The 16061-nt window shown below is 43.8% G+C and overlaps 1 protein-coding gene across 4 annotated transcripts in view; it reads right to left on the reverse strand.

The window, feature by feature from the left end:
- Window positions 1–636: 636 nt before the first annotated feature.
- The window catches only part of LOC147710072 (butyrophilin subfamily 1 member A1-like), a 386132-nt gene continuing 370707 nt past the window's right edge, over window positions 637–16061 (reverse strand). For all 4 annotated transcript variants that reach the window (XM_086920777.1, XM_086920775.1, XM_086920776.1 and 1 more), the window contains one exon: window positions 637–1764. In XM_086920777.1, coding sequence (XP_086776903.1) covers window positions 1250–1764 — 515 coding nt within the window. In that variant the 3' untranslated portion in view covers window positions 637–1249. The remainder of the gene's footprint in view (window positions 1765–16061) is intronic.

Below are 16061 nucleotides of genomic sequence, written 5' to 3' on the forward strand. Positions count from 1 at the left end.
AGGATCATAGAGGATTCAGATGCCAATTGCAAAGAACATGTCCTTGTGAATCGATAGGTTTTCAGGCAACAATAAAAATGTAAAGGTAGCCTCAGCAAATAATATTTCTGCGGGAGAAAGATCGAAAGTTTTATCTAGTGGCTGTTTCCACTCATGCTAAGGTTTCGCAGAGGATTAAGAGGCCTGCTGCAAAGAGGATTTACTTGTGTGTTCAGAGGTTTCAGGCGACAATAAAAATGTAAATGTAACTTTGGCGATTAAGGTTCCTGCGTGAGAGAGAAGGAAGTTGTATCTAGTGGCTGTATCCTTGAGGGAGTATGTGGGGATGTGCGGGGTCTACAGCGGAACTAGATTTCACTTTACTAAAAAGTGTTGGAAGAGTTTATTTGGTAATGGGGAGGGGGAGTTTGTGAGGCAAACGGTGGGTGAGTCCAGAGTCTCTCTCTTTGGGGTAGAATTTGTTTTTTTTACTGTATTTATAGGGAACAGTACACTTCAGAGATTTACAAAAAAGTTGCTAGATCATTGCAATGAGTGACTGTGGGTTCTGGGAAATGGCCGCCAACCGATGTGGTTAGGGATTGAACAATTTGGAAACACAAACAGTAAACGTAAGAGTTACAGAGAGGCCGGTAGTTTCGTTGTTTTCAATCAATATTTTACTATTATAAACTTGTTTGATTGGCCCATGGGGCCATGCATATTACATTTACCCTTGTTGCCCTTTCAATAGTTTGCAGACAAGCATTATTAATCTGATTACAATTGGTAATTTTTGTTGTAAAGATGCATATGCCACCCACATGCACCCCAGCACACTACCGACATGCATCCCACCAACCCACACCTTATAACAACACACCACACCATGCCACTGCCCCACGTCACTGCACTAGACAACAAGTTTGTAGTACGGAGCACAGCAGCCACACTGCTCTACAACAAACCTTAGAAACATTGCCAAAGCCAATAGCTCTGGCTAAAGACTTATAAGGTCTCAAATGCGAGACCTATTGGCTATGCCAATGCTTGTTTGATTCTGCAGAGACTTTATTATATGGTACATGTTGTTTGGTGTATGATTCACGGCAAACATTCTCTGCCCTTGTTTTAAAAATGTTCAAGGAAAAGAGATACAAAGTTTCACTGAGGCTTCTGGTTGTCATGGAAACAGGTGAGGGTCATTGTGAAGAAGGTTCATTGGAATGTTGGGGTTTAAACTATGGGTGACAGTTGAGGGGGGGGGGGCTCACACCAGCCTCAGGTCCGTTCCTTCCCAGAGATAGAAGTAGGGGAAGAGCCTCTGTGTGAAGGGGGCCGGCGGGAAGGAGAAGAGAAGCTCCATGGAGACAGCATTGTACAGGGACAGCCGCCCCCCCTCGTAGTCCAGATACACCCCCAGCTTCCGGGGCTTCTCACGAGGGGACAGACGGGTCTGAGGGGAGGTGAGAGCCCAGTACCGACCCTTCCAAAGCTCCACAGCCCAGACTCCCCCCTCAGGTGACCATGTGAAGTCTTCCTTCCTGTTCACAGACTCTGCTGCGACCCCGACATGCCACCATGTCCCCTCCTGCAGCGGCTGCACCTCCCAGTAATGTCTGCCGGAGGTGAACCCCTCGCTCCCCAGCACGCAGGGCCAGAGGTAGGTGAATCTCTTGGGGGTGTCCGGCAAGGTCAGTGCTCTGTACGTCCGTCTCACTCGTCTCCCCCCCTCAGACAGACGGAGCCGAGGATGAGCCGTGTCAGGATCCAGAGTCACCGTCACTGCAGAGAAGAGATTCACAATTAGAGATTTAATGACACAAACAAAGGCTGTAATTACTGCTTCTGTTTTACATATGATTCATGTACAACACATCTGGAAGGAGCACGTGGCACTAGAGAGCGCGGCACTAGACTGCTCACTACAGTAAAGCGTGCAGCACTAGACTGCTCACTACACTAGAGCACACACTACACCAAACAGCACTACATAGAGAGGACATTCTACTGCACACTACACCGCACCACGCACCATACTACACACACTGCTCGCAGGCACTACACTAAAGCGTGCATTCATTTACAGCACACACTACACCAAACAGCACTAAATAGACAGGAAATTCTACTAAACACCACGCTTCATCACACAGCATATCACACACACACACAGTGCTCACTGCACTATACAGCATACTACATAACACCACATTAGACTGAACACTGCAGCAGGCAGGACACTGTACTAGCAACTCCAAAAAATGCTGCACTACTCAGTACACTCCATTATATGGTACTGAGTGACAGGGCTACTCAAAAGGCATCTCTCTCTAGTCAGTACACTGCAATATATGGCTCCATGTTGTTTCTGCTTCTGTACTCTATATTAGATTTTGAACAGTAAGAGAGGTCCTAGAAGGTATATGGTACTGGTCAGTACACTGTATTAGATGACACAGAGTGACTGAGCTACTCCAAGGTATACAGTACTAATTAGTGCGCTCTCTTAGATGCGACAGAGGGACAGAACTACCAGCAGTTATACTGTACTAGTCAGTACACTGCCGCGGATGATTCAGCTTGATAGAGCTACTAGAGGTGTACTGTAATAGTCAGTACACTGCATTAGAAGGTACAGAGGGACAGAGCTACCAGCAGTTATACTGTACTAGTCAGTACACTGCCGCGGATGATTCAGCTTGATAGAGCTACTAGAGGTGGACTGTAATAGTCAGTACACTGCATTAGAAGGTACAGAGTGACAGAGCTACTCGAAAGTATACTTTACTAGTCAGTACTCTGCATTAGATGTTACAGAGTGACGAAGCCACTCCAAGGGGGAGAGTGGCCAGCCAGCCAACATGGCGGACGCAAGTTCCTAACGCTCCGCGCAGAAACCCTCTATTATACTGAAAAACTATTGAATTCTAATCTAGAGGACTACAAAACAAGTCCTGTTAGGCTCCGGAGTGCGAGCTGATATGGACTGGTGAACAGTATGTTTGTACGGCGAAGGATGGCGGTGAGAAAGTACCTCTGGCCTGCCATCGAGAAACTCACCCATCACTGCAGAAATGGACTGTGGGGATACCACGACAGAGGCATTGAGCGTGGACGAAGAGGCAAAGACCCAAACGCAGGCAATGGACTTTGAGAGCAGTGCCGGGGGGATCGAGGGTCGTCGGCTGAGAGGTGGCGAGTAGACGCTGCCCCTGCACCACCCGGGAGCTCGCAGGTGCGCCGGCTCTGCAGAACATGACCCCAGGCATTGGCATTGTGGAACCCCCACACAGGACATCGCTGAGTAGGAGTGCCAGTCAGGAACCCAAAGGACGCGGAGCAGGTAAAAGACCAAAGCAGTCACACGCCATCACTGACATGAGCGCTGACCGGATGGCCGGCGGGGAGCGGCGATCGGCAGCTCTCGAGCAGCAGCCCTGGGGCCTTGATCCGTCACCAGTTGGGGGCACTGCAAGAACAGAGAAAGTGCATCGAAGGAGGTGCTGGGCCAAGGCATAGGGATGGAATGGAGATTGGTCCCTCCCCACTGGAGTTTACACCGCCCACGTAGCGCTGCCCCAGGTTCTCTAAAGCAGAGCGCTAGAAGGGGAGGAAGGTGATCCAGCACCCAGACCAATGAGCTTGAACTGCAGGAGGATATGGGGCACAGCACACGAGGAATGTCAGAACTGCTCCGCACATCCTAAGGGGAAACGCACCGGGGCCTAGTTAGGCCTGTAGTGATCCGGGGGCTGGAACAGCCTCTTTTCAACGTATATGAACATTAGAAACCTTATGTAATCTAAATATTATTATGTTCCACTTTAGTAGTTTAGGTTTTTCTTTTTTTTGTAAAAATTCACTAGAGACACGCCATCACCTTTTTGATTACATATGTGTGTATAATGCTACTGAAATGAATTGTTGATTTCTATTTTGCTTTTGATTGCAAATATATTCATATTGTGTATACACAGCTTCCTTTCTTGGCTCCTAATTTGAATCACCCTCAGTGCCATTGTGCGTTTGTCTTTACCAGAATCTGTTCGTATTTGCCCACAGGAGACATTGTTTCTTGCTAAAACTGTTACCCAGGCTCGCAGTGAGTAGGGTTCCCTTGTTTCCTCTTCCAGCCTCAAAGAAGCAGGCAGAGACTTGATGCTAACCTGTGCAGCTTTGCATTTCACGCCTGTACGTTTAAAATGTTAAAGTAGAAATGCAACACGGCGCAGAATGGAACCCATCATTAGCGTTTAGCCGCATAATATGCCACATACTTTTTCTACCCTAGAGGGTCCGCTAGTTCTCAATTGCTCCATAATTCCTGTGGCCTCGAGCATAAGGTGTACACCGATCATACACAGATGCACAGGAATGCTTGACACGCTGCCTCTTCTCACTGCTACTCTGCCAGAGAGCACTTCCAGTGCGACTGGGACTAGTTCAGACGCCATGACCATTCACTCTTTGACACCTTTGCCGATACTGCCAACAGTAATGGCAGGAATTGCCTATCCCGTGGAAGTTTTTTTTTTTTATAGCAGATGGTACTATCCTAACAGTCCACAAGGGCAAAAAGCAAATGTGATATCTTGTGTATCTCGTTTGGGGGTTTAGCCTAGTGTTCAGGTACAGTGACATACCAGACACAACATGAAATGACCCTCACTGCCGTAAATTGAGAATGCAAAGCATCCGGAGCGATTGCTATGGTGACCAGGAAACGAACAACTTGTGTCTAGAGTTTCCATCCTCTGTCATCTCAAAACGTATCATGTTCATGTTGCATCAAACTGGACTATTCCATTTCATTCCGAAGGAGATATTTGACATGGCTCAGTGTATATAATCAGTAGAAACCGTTGAACAGCCCTGAGGCTTTTCTATGTCTACTGTAGTATCCCATCCTCGTCGCCAAATTTATGTAGTAATTAGTCCAAGGAATCAGAGAGAAGTTGGAAGTAGTTTATTCTGAGAAGACAGCTTAACAACCACCTCCAGCATAACACCAGTAGCAACTGACCAGCTAGTACAGATAGAATGTTAAGCTAGGAATGTACAATAACAATTCTGAGAAGGAATGACATTTGGCGACGCTGGGAAACAACCTACACCTCAAGCAACCCCATGTAACTTGGAATGGGAGACCTTCAAGCAAGATAAAAGACATGTTTTCAGCAACTCAAAGTTACTGGCACCCCGACAAGAGCCCCACCAGTGACCTCCATCGGTCGCCCACAACGGTAAGGTGCCAGTTTCTTTTTGCTGTTCCTGTTTGCAGCTGTTTCTGATATCCTGCTGCCTTGCTTCTAATTTCACAATTGAAGTGTGCCACTGCTCATCTATAACGCGATTACCTGGCTGCCTGTTGCCTGGCATCTGAGATTTCCCAGTCCCTTAAGGATCACAACTTAATCGTGAGTAGGGGAAGGAAATTGGTAATCAGATCGGAAAATTAAAGGAATGGAGAAAACCAGAACCGGAGCCAATGGTCAGCGTTTGTGTATTCAAACCCTTGAAAGTGGTCATTTTAAGTTACAAGGTTTATATAACAGCGGGCTGATTGAGTCCCTCGTGAACCGAGTTGAAGGGCATTTCATATTTGGAAGCGGTGGTGTAATTTCTTTGTTTTTGCCTGAGAGAGGGAATGGATATTTGCTGCCACCTAATGGAGCAATTCCACATTTTAATTTGGCCATCGGATTTTCATTTTCACGAACACATCTTCTGTTTAAGTCTGTTCCAGCATGCGTCAGTGGATTTCAGCACAGGAACTGTTTAGTTAGCTGCGAGGACAAAATGAGGGGCATGTCTGTCGATAAGGATGTCAACTTCGATATTTTTGCGCCAGGATGACATCTTTGTTTTGTTTGGGCACTATTTATTTTTATTTATTGCCAATTAGCCTTGTCATCACAAAATTGCCGGTTTAACTGTTAGCTGTTTTTAAAATTAAATAGCGCGTGTGTCCAGGCACGCGACCTTACCGGCATTGTCGTGGTGTGAGGTCATCTTGTGCACCTCCCCTCGTCCTGTCTCTTCGTTCTGGGCCTGCTTTTAGACGCTCTGCCTCACTAACGTGCCTCGAGCCATTCGGCTCAGCATCAAAACAACGTGTCTTCATGTGGAGTCTTTCAGGATCCTCCTTTGGGATTTCATCGTTCCGATCGTCTGTGGGGACTTCTGGATTTCTTCAGACCTTGGAGGTACATGCTGACATTATTCCTCAAACGGTGTTCTACTTGGATTGGAATTAATTTCTTGTTATGAGGCCAACAAAACGAAGGAGACTGGTGTTCCTGTTCCAGGAAAAGTAAAATAGGCAAATCTGAAGAAAGTGTTGTCGCTTTAGTAATACATCTTCTAGCTTTCCTTTCATTCTTACAGTGCAGTCAAGGATATGTTTATTTTAAAACGTACATCTAGGAATATGTTTATTTTAATGTGTACAACTTAGTGTCTTGACAATCTAGGAATATGTTTATTTAAAAAAAAATATATATTCAACTAAGAGTCTTGGCAATCTAGGAAAATGTTTATGTAAAAACGTTCTCCTATGGGACTTTATAGTGTGTTTCACTTGTGCTTTTAATATAGTTAGAGCACCATCTCCTGGGCATTTTGTTTATTTGCCTGGTTGTATTACTAGCAAGCATTTATTTTCACTGTTTTAAGTCTCATCTTTTTAATGATAATGTAATGGTTTACATGCATTTATTAGTTTAAATATTTTCAAGTGGAATTTTGTTACTGTTCTATTCAGTGTGACCTAGGTTACTTTTATTAATTTTATTTCCACCTCTGTAATAAGCACTGTGATGTTTATTTAACGCATGTATTTTGGGGAAATGTTTGGTTTGGTTATAGCTTCATGGCTATGTGACATTACACCGTCAAGTGGATTTGTCACCTATTTTTAAAAAAATGATTTCTCCGCAAGTTTTAGTAAGGATTCTAAATTTGCACTGTAATAGCTTATTGGCTATGTGGCCTTACACCGTTAAGTGGACTGGTCACCTATTTTATTTTAAATGTATTACTCACACCTTATAATGGCAGTTTGGTTAAGGCAGTGCCATGGTTTAGAGTATTTGTTTTTTAATAGCCTTCTGGCTATATGTGTTATTCCACTGTTGTGTGGATATGGTATGCATACATAAGATGGCCGACAAGCTATATGATATTCTACGGGGTTATCTTACTTGATGTATACATTTTTATAGCTCATATGCTATGTGGTATTGAAATATCACCTACAGGGATTCTACGTCTTTTCTTTAGTTTTCAGTTGGATTGCTTATTTCACTACGTGTAGAATCTACTGCTGTTTGTTCCTCACAGTGTGTGATTTTCACTCTTTTTCTGATTTTCTCGTATGTGATTTCACACTCATTTACTGTCCTGTTGGATTATGCTTAAAATCTAACTGAGTATTGTCATAATCTTCTTTTCTTTTCATTATCTGTAGTCTCTCTTACTTGGATTTTGTGTTGGATCGCGACCAACCTTTTTCTTTGTATGTGGGAGTACTTTTTCTTGTTCTTTTCATTGTTTTTCTATTTTCTGCAATTGGTTGATGTTCACTGCTTGTCATCTGCTTCCTAGTCTGGCCCACTAGTTTGTCTTGATGGTAACTCTGATCTCAAGTTCTTGTTCTTTCTTTAGTCATGCTATTTATTTTTCACATTCTTCTTCTTATTTTTGCATTCTCTTGATTTATTCTGTTTCTTCCTCACACCTTTCTTGCGAGTTGTGTCTTTGATTGTATTTTTCTTCGTCTTGCATTTATTATTTTTATTTTCTCCGTAAAAAAAGGGAAGGTTCATTTATTTAATGCAATGTTTTCCTATGTATTGTTATGGAAAGATTTAAATTTTATTCTCGAATACAAAAGGATGATGAATCCATAGAAAATTACGTAGCTGCTTTACGCACTTTAGCTGGATCCTGCGCCTTTGAAACTATAAATTTCGACCAGGTCCTTAGAGATCAAATAATGATGCGCACTAAAAGTAAAAAAATTCAAGAACGTCTCTGGATGGGGACTGATTCTTCTCTTAGTGCTGTTTTGAACATTGCAAAGGGCATCGAACAGTCTGAACTATTTGTAAACGAAATTAGAAACCAGGATGTTAAAAGTAAAGTGGTCATTCCTGAAGTTTCTTTGGTCAAAAACGTCAATAATTTAAAAAAAAACTCCTGTTCCTTTTAGAAAAGATTTTGCAGGAAGGGAGAATAGATTTCCTATTAGGAAAAGCCAAATTATTTGTTATAGATGTGGGGCAAATGACCACGTAGGCAATTATAGAGGTTGCCCTGCGTGGAACAAAATTTGTGTCAAGTGTAAAAAATCCGGGCACTTCAGTAAAATGTGTAAGTCTCCTCAAAAAGTTAACTTTTTGTCCTATGAAGATTGTGAAGATGTCGAACAACCATCCGAAATTAACACATTGTTATGTGTAGGTGACACAAAATGTGAAGGGTTTCCTTCTGATATCATCAGTATTAATGGTAAGGATATTTCTATGCTAATAGATTCCTGTGCTTGGTACACTTTAATTGGCAAAAATGTTTTTGATCGCTACTGGCCTTCTACTAAGTTACTACCACCTGACGTACATCCAGGTGGGTACACTGGTAAGAAGATTGATATGGAAGGTTACATGTGGGCAGACATCAAATTCAAAGACAGGACCATTAAAGGGAAAGTTTATGTTTCATCTAAGGGTGCGTCACTATTATGTTGGCCTCACCAACATGACCTTGGCATTAAGCTTGACCCTAATGCATCACCCCCTGTCTATGTTGTTCCTCCTGAAAATGATTTCATTCTTCAGTTGAAGCAAACATTTTCATCCATTTTTTCTGACAGTTTGGGAACCTTCACAAATTTCAAACACCGCATAATACTTAAAGATTCAGCTATTCCCATCCGACACAGAGTAAGGAATGTTCCTTTAGCCTACCGTGAAAAATTAAAGGGAATTTTAGCAGACTTAGTTGACAAGAAAATCATTGAGCCAGTAGAATCCTCTCCGTGGGTTTCGCCTGTAGTTTTGTCCCTCAAAAGTAACGGCGAACTCCGTTTATGTGTTGACCTTCGGAGTTTAAACAAGGAAATTTGGATTGATAGACACCCCTTGCCCCATATCCATGAACTCATTTCCACTTTATCAGGAGCTACTGTTTTCTCAACTCTAGATCTAACTAGTGCATACCACCAAGTGTTGCTCCATGAAGAGTCAAAGTTTTTGACGACATTTATTACGCCCGAAGGCATGTTCCAGTATTGCAGGATGCCTTTCGGCCTAGCCAGTGCGGCTTCGGTCTTCCAAAGACTAATGAAGACCGTTCTAGAGGGTTGTCTTGGTGCCATCGCCTTTCAAGACGATATCCTTATTTACGGGAAAAGTTATGAAGAACATGATGTTAATTTAGAAAATGTTTTAAAATGCGTCCAAGAGAAAGGTCTAACTTTAAAATTATCAAAATGCAAATTTAGGCAAAACAAGGTTGAATACCTGGGTCACGAAATATCCTCAGACGGTATCAAGCCCAAATTCAATCATATACAGAGTATTTTAAAGGCACCAGCACCGTTGAACAAAGAACAACTTGTGTCTTTTCTGGGCTTAACTGAATTCTATAGCAAATTTGTTCAGGGTTATGCTTCAAAGGTACATCCGTTAAGATCTCTGTTAAAGAAAGATATAAAGTTTGTTTGGAGCCACGAACAACAACTGGCTTTCGATTTGATGAAACAAGAAGTAGCAAATGCCCCTTTTCTTAAACCATTTACTTTGGGTAATGAATGCATAGTTTGTGTGGATGCAAGCAATGTAGGTTTGGGTGCTGTCTTAATCCAGAAAGACAAAGGGGATGAATGTGTAGTCTCATATGCTTCTAAGACACTACGTGGTGCTGAATATAACTATTCTACAATAGAAAAGGAACTCTTAGCATGCACCTGGGCCTGTGAACATTTTAGGCAGTTTATTTGGGGAACCAGATTCCGTTTAAGAACTGATCATAAGCCCTTGATAAACATGCTGGCAGCTGGTGGTGGTAGAACGTTAACTGCACGTCTAGCCCGTCTTGCAGCAAAACTACAAGAATTTCAGTGTGTTGTAGAGTATATCCCTGGTCGGCTTAACGTACACGCTGATTGTATGTCCAGGTTACCGTTAATCAACGCTATTTGGTGTGAACAGTGTGACTCTGATGTTGTGTTCAACATTGATGATGTTAATGAATGTGCCACCTCTGGTTCTGCCGATAGCATTTCTGAGACTGTTTGGAGAGAAGCCATGACCAAGGACACTTGTTTGTCAAGTGTGGTGGATTATTTGCAACATGGTTGGCCTCAAGAGAGGTATCTTTCTGGTGACATTCTCTCATTTTTTAAAATCCAGGACGAACTTATGTTTGACCAAGGTTTTGTAATCAGAGGGGACAAGATCATTCCTCCCCTTACTTTGAGAGAAAGAATTGTTTCTATGGCACATGAGGGCCACATGGGCATGTCCAGCACCAAGAGGCGTATTCGTGAATTCTACTGGTGGCCTGGTGTTGATAGGATGGTGGATAAGTGGGTTAGTTCTTGCTCCCCGTGTGCCAAAAGCGACAAGACCGTCAAACCTTTGTCTACGAGTGTTTCTCCTATCGAATTTGTAGCTTGTCCTTGGAAAAAATTAGGCATTGACATTATTGGTCCCCTATCCTTGTCTCCCAATAAGGAGATATTTGCTTTAGTGCTTATCGACTATTTTTCTAAGTGGCCTGAACTTAAAGTTGTGGATAAGGTTGGTTCTACACAGGTTATTCAGTTTCTGGATGAAGTTTTTTGCAAGGAAGGAATACCAGCCGAAATTGTGTCTGACAATGGGCCACAATTTGTGAGTAGGGAATTTGAATCTTTTCTTGGTAGGTGTGGAATTGTGCATAAGAGGGTGTCCAATTATAACCCTCAGGCCAATGGTCAAACGGAACGCTTCAATAAGGTCATTAAGGAATCTATCCAACTGGCCATTAAGAGTAACCTTGATTGGAAGAAATCCTTACGTGCTATGCTTTTGTCTTACCGAACCTCTCCCAATTCCGTCACAGGTCTATCCCCTTTTGAAATGCTCAGGGGTAGAAAACCTGGTTCTAAGCTCCTCCCTTGGTGGTTAAAATCCAAACTCCCATTTGAATCTTCCTTTGATGGTGATGAAGTCAAAGACAGGGTTTTGAAATATCAAGAGAAGATGAAAAACAGTTTTTTGTCTTTAAATAGCCAAAGTAACAAAATCAAAGTTGGCGATTTTGTACGAGTCAAGTTTGGAAGGTCTGTTGGGAACAAATGGAACAAATGGTCCGATCCTTGTAGGGTGATTGAAATTTTCTCTAAAGCTATTCGTGTTGAAGGGGGGAAGGTATGGAATTTCAGGAGAGTGTCTCTATGCAAGAATCCCAGCTTGGAAGATAACAGTCTGTGTCCTTCTATCTCTGTACCTGGATATCCCATTGTTGAAGATGACACTTCTTATTCTGCCATGGTTGACACCTTTGTACCGGAGAGTCCGGTTCCCAATGTTCCTGCATATGTTCATTTTCCTCAATCTTCCCCGTGTGCTGATGATTGTGTCGCTAATAATTCCAATGTTCTAGAAACGGTTCCTGATTCCCTAGGTTCTGCTCCCAAACACAGTGTTGTTCCTCACACAGTACAGAGGAAAAGTTCTCGTGTCAAGCAATTACCTGTAAAGTTACATGATTACTTATGTTGAATTTCTGTTCTACAGAGGAAAAGTTCTCGCGTCAAGCAATTACCTGTAAAGTTACATGATTACTTATGTTTAATTTCTGTTTTTGTTCTCTTTCTTTTTTTTTTTCCTTTTTTTATTTTTATTTTTAGGGGGGAAGGTGTGTAGTATCCCATGTTAGTGCACCATTCCTTCTCAGAATTGTTATTGTACATTCCTAGCTTAACATTCTATCTGTACTAGCTGGTCAGTTGCTACTGGAGTTATGCTGGAGGTGGTTGTTAAGCTGTCTTCTCAGAATAAACTACTTCCAACTTCTCTCTGATTCCTTGGACTAATTACTACATCTACCTATAGTTGTTTATCTTCATCGCGTCACTTTGTGACCCACTCTTAAGTACACAGTTGTTTCTGGTTTTAGGACTCGCCTAACATACAGCAGAAGCAGTCTGTTTGTGCAAAGACCCATTATAACTGTGCAATGGGCATAAAGCCCAGACATTGCTTACCATTGGTTGGGTTTATTTGTCACTCTTATTTCCTTGCTTTTTATTCGTTCGCGTGTGTGGTCTTTCTTTCATCTTCTTATGTTCGTTCCCCCCTGTGGGTCGTGACCTCATTACTTCTATTCTTCTAATGCTTCATTTTCAGACCCTGCTTGTTTCTTTTTGGTTAAGCATTCAGTAGTAGTGCATATGTTTCCCAGTGTTCTCCCTTCTGTACTTCGTCTCTCCACAGTCCATGTTGCGCTCTTTTGCGCATGCGCTTCTGCTCCAAGCTCTCCATGCCGGGCTCACCATCATATGCTTCTGTCCCATGTGTTGCTTTCTTGTCCATGTGCTTCTCTCCCCCAGATCCACAGTGCTTTCTCTCACCCATGTGCCCCCTTGCTGTCCCCTGCTGTCTCTTTTTCTTTACCCTAGCTACTTCCTCCAGGTTGCCCTACCCTCCATGTTGCTTCTGCCCTTCCCTCCATGTTGCTTCTGCCCTCCCCTCCATGTTGCTTCTATACCTCACCCTACATGTTGCTTCTGCCCTCCCCTCCATATTGCTTCTGCCCTCCCCTCCATGTTGCTTCTATACCACACCCTCCATGTTGCTTCTGCCCTTCCCTCCATGGTGCTTCTGTCCTCCCCTCCATGTTGCTTCTATACCTCACCCTACATGTTGCTTCTGCCCTCCCCTCCATGTTGCTTCTGCCCTTCCCTCCATGTTGCTTCTGCCCTCCCCTCCATGTTGCTTCTGCCCTCCTCTCCATGTTGCTTCTGTACCTCACCCACCATGTTGCTTCTGCCCTCCCCTCCATGTTGCTTCTGTACCTCACCCTCAAAGTTGTTTCTGTACCTCACCCTCCATGTTCCTTCTGCCCTCCCCTCCATGTTGCTTCTGCCCTCCTCTCCATGTCTTTTCTGTACCTCACCCTCCATGTTGTTTCTGTACCTCACCCTCCATGTTGTTTCTGTACCTCACCCTCCATGTTGCTTCTGTACCTCACCCTCAAAGTTGTTTCTGTACCTCACCCTCCATGTTGCTTCTGCCCTCCCCTCCATGTTGCTTCTGCCCTCCCCTCCATGTTGCTTCTGTACCTCACCCTCAAAGTTGTTTCTGTACCTCACCCTCCATGTTGCTTCTGCCCTCCCCTCCATTTTGCTTCTGCCCTCCCCTCCATGTTGCTTCTGTACCTCACCCCCATGTTGTTTCTGTACCTCACCCTCCATGTTCCTTCTGCCCTCCCCTCCATGTTGCTTCTGCCCTTCCCTCCATGTTGCTTCTGCCCTCCCCTCCATGTTGCTTCTGCCCTCCCCTCCATGTTGCTTCTGTACCTCACCCTCAAAGTTGTTTCTGTACCTCACCCTCCATGTTCCTTCTGCCCTCCCCTCCATGTTGCTTCTGCCCTCCCCTCCATGTTGTTTCTGTACCTCACCCTCCATGTTGCTTCTGCCCTCCCCTCCATGTTGCTTCTGTACCTCACCCTCAAAGTTGTTTCGTACCTCACCCTCCATGTTCCTTCTGCCCTCCCCTCCATGTTGCTACTGCCCTCCCCTCCATGTTGTTTCTGTACCCCACCCTCCATGTTGTGTCTGTACCTCACCCTCCATGTTGCTTCTGTACCTCACCCTCCATGTTGTTTCTGTACCTCACCCTCCATGTTGCTTCTGTACCTCACCCTCCATGTTGCTTCTGTACCTCACCCTCCATGTTGCTTCTGCCCTTCCCTCCATGTTGCTTCTGCCCTCCCCTCCATGTTGCTTCTGTACCTCACCCTCCATGTTGCTTCTGTACCTCACCCTCCATGTTGCTTCTGTACCTCACCCTCCACGTTGCTTCTGCCCTCCTCTCCATGTTGTTTCTGTACCTCACCCTCCATGTTGTTTCTGTACCTCACCCTCCATGTTGCTCCTGCCCTCCCCTCCCTGTTGCTTCTGTACCTCACCCACCATGTTGCTTCTGTACCTCACCCTCCATGTTGCTTCTGCCCTCCCCTCCATGTTGCTTCTGTACCTCAACCTCCATGTTGCTTCTGTACCTCACCCTCCATGTTGCTCCTGCCCTCCCCTCCATGTTGCTTCTGTACCTCACCCTCCATGTTCCTTCTGTACCTCACCCTCCATGTTGCTTCTGTACCTCACCCTCCATGTTCCTTCTGTACCTCACCCTCCATGTTGCTTCTGTACCTCACCCACCATGTTGCTTCTGCCCTCCCCTCCATGTTGCTTCTGTACCTCACCCACCATGTTGCTTCTGCCCTCCCCTCCCCTCCTGGGAGGCCTATAGTCTCAGGTATCGGAGGGCCAACTGAGCGATTGTCACAATATGTGGATAATTTTCTCAGATTTTATGTACAGAACCTACCTTCTTTTATTGAAGATACCAAACATGTACTCAACATAATTAATGACCTGCTCTGGGAGGATGGAATGATTCTGGCTAAACTAGACGTAGTGTCGCTATACACTAATATTGAACATGACCTAGGAATACAAGCATTGGATTACTTTTTGAGCCGTAGGTTGGCTGAGTTTTATGAACATACTCAGATGATTCTGAAAATGACAGAAATGGTTCTGAAAAATAACGTATTCTTATTCGATGGGCACTGGTTCAGACAACGCCTTGGGACTACTATGGGTTCCAGGTTCCCTCCGTCTTTTGCCAACCTATTCATGGGCTGGTTTGAGGCTGAGCAGATCTGGGGCCATGGTGGGCAAAGATGGATACAGTATACATACTATTGGGGTTGTTTCATCGACGATTGCCTATGAATATGGACGGGTTCGGTGGATGAACTGAAAGGCTTTTTTGACTACCTTAATGACAACACTTTCAATCTGAAATTTACGACACATTATGATAAAGACCATATAATTTTTTGGGACATTGAACTATTTGTAGATGGAGACAGATTAGGCAGTAGGATGTACAGGAAACCCACTAGCTGTAATGCTATCCTGCTGCAGGAAGTTGTCATCCAAGTAGTCAAATTACTGCAATACCCTATGGGGAAATGACTAGAGCCAGACGAAATTGTACTAATGAGAAGGACTTTGATTACAATTTAAAGGATATGTAACGCAGATTCATCAATCGAGGCTATGACAAACAGACAATTGTGAAGGCTGAGGCAAGAGCCAGGAAACGGAAGTGTGACAAAACTTTACAGAGAAAACAGCAGAGCACTATACAGGTGACTGAGAAAGCACAAATGATTACTAAGTATAATGCAGATAGTGCTAAGCTATACTCTATTCTTAGAAGACACTGGTATTTACTTAAACTAGATAATGATTTGTCGCCTTTTCTTAATGAAAAACCGAGTTTGACATTTAAAAGAGGCACTACACTGGCCAATTTGATTAGCCCCAGCTACCCGAGGAAACCAGAGAGTACAATATGGTTAAGAAATAAACTTAAAGGCTTTCACAAATGTGGTAAGTGTAGCTCTTGTAGATGGGCTATAAGTAACTTTTAACTATAATGACTCAGGGAACTATACTATAGATATGTTTTTGAACTGTGATACAACCTATGTGGTTTATGTTATAGTGTGTAGTTGCGGTAAAATCTACGTAGGTAGCACTATTAGAAGACTAAAGGACAGAATGATGGAGCACTTCAGAGCTCTTAGAAATGGTGATACCCGCTACCCGATTGCCTCACATATGGTTCAAAATAATGAGAATAGAGACCAACATCGATTTAGCTTTCATGGCATTGATCACATAAAACAAGACCCAAGAGGGGGCAACAGGCAACTGCAACGGAGAAGAAGAGAGGTGTTGTGGTTAATGAAATTGAAGGCGGTTGAGCGGGGGCTGAATGTTGATAATGAAGTGG

The sequence above is a fragment of the Lissotriton vulgaris genome, chromosome 5 (genome assembly GCF_964263255.1).
Source record: "Lissotriton vulgaris chromosome 5, aLisVul1.2, whole genome shotgun sequence".
NCBI classification, from domain to species: Eukaryota; Metazoa; Chordata; class Amphibia; order Caudata; family Salamandridae; genus Lissotriton; species Lissotriton vulgaris.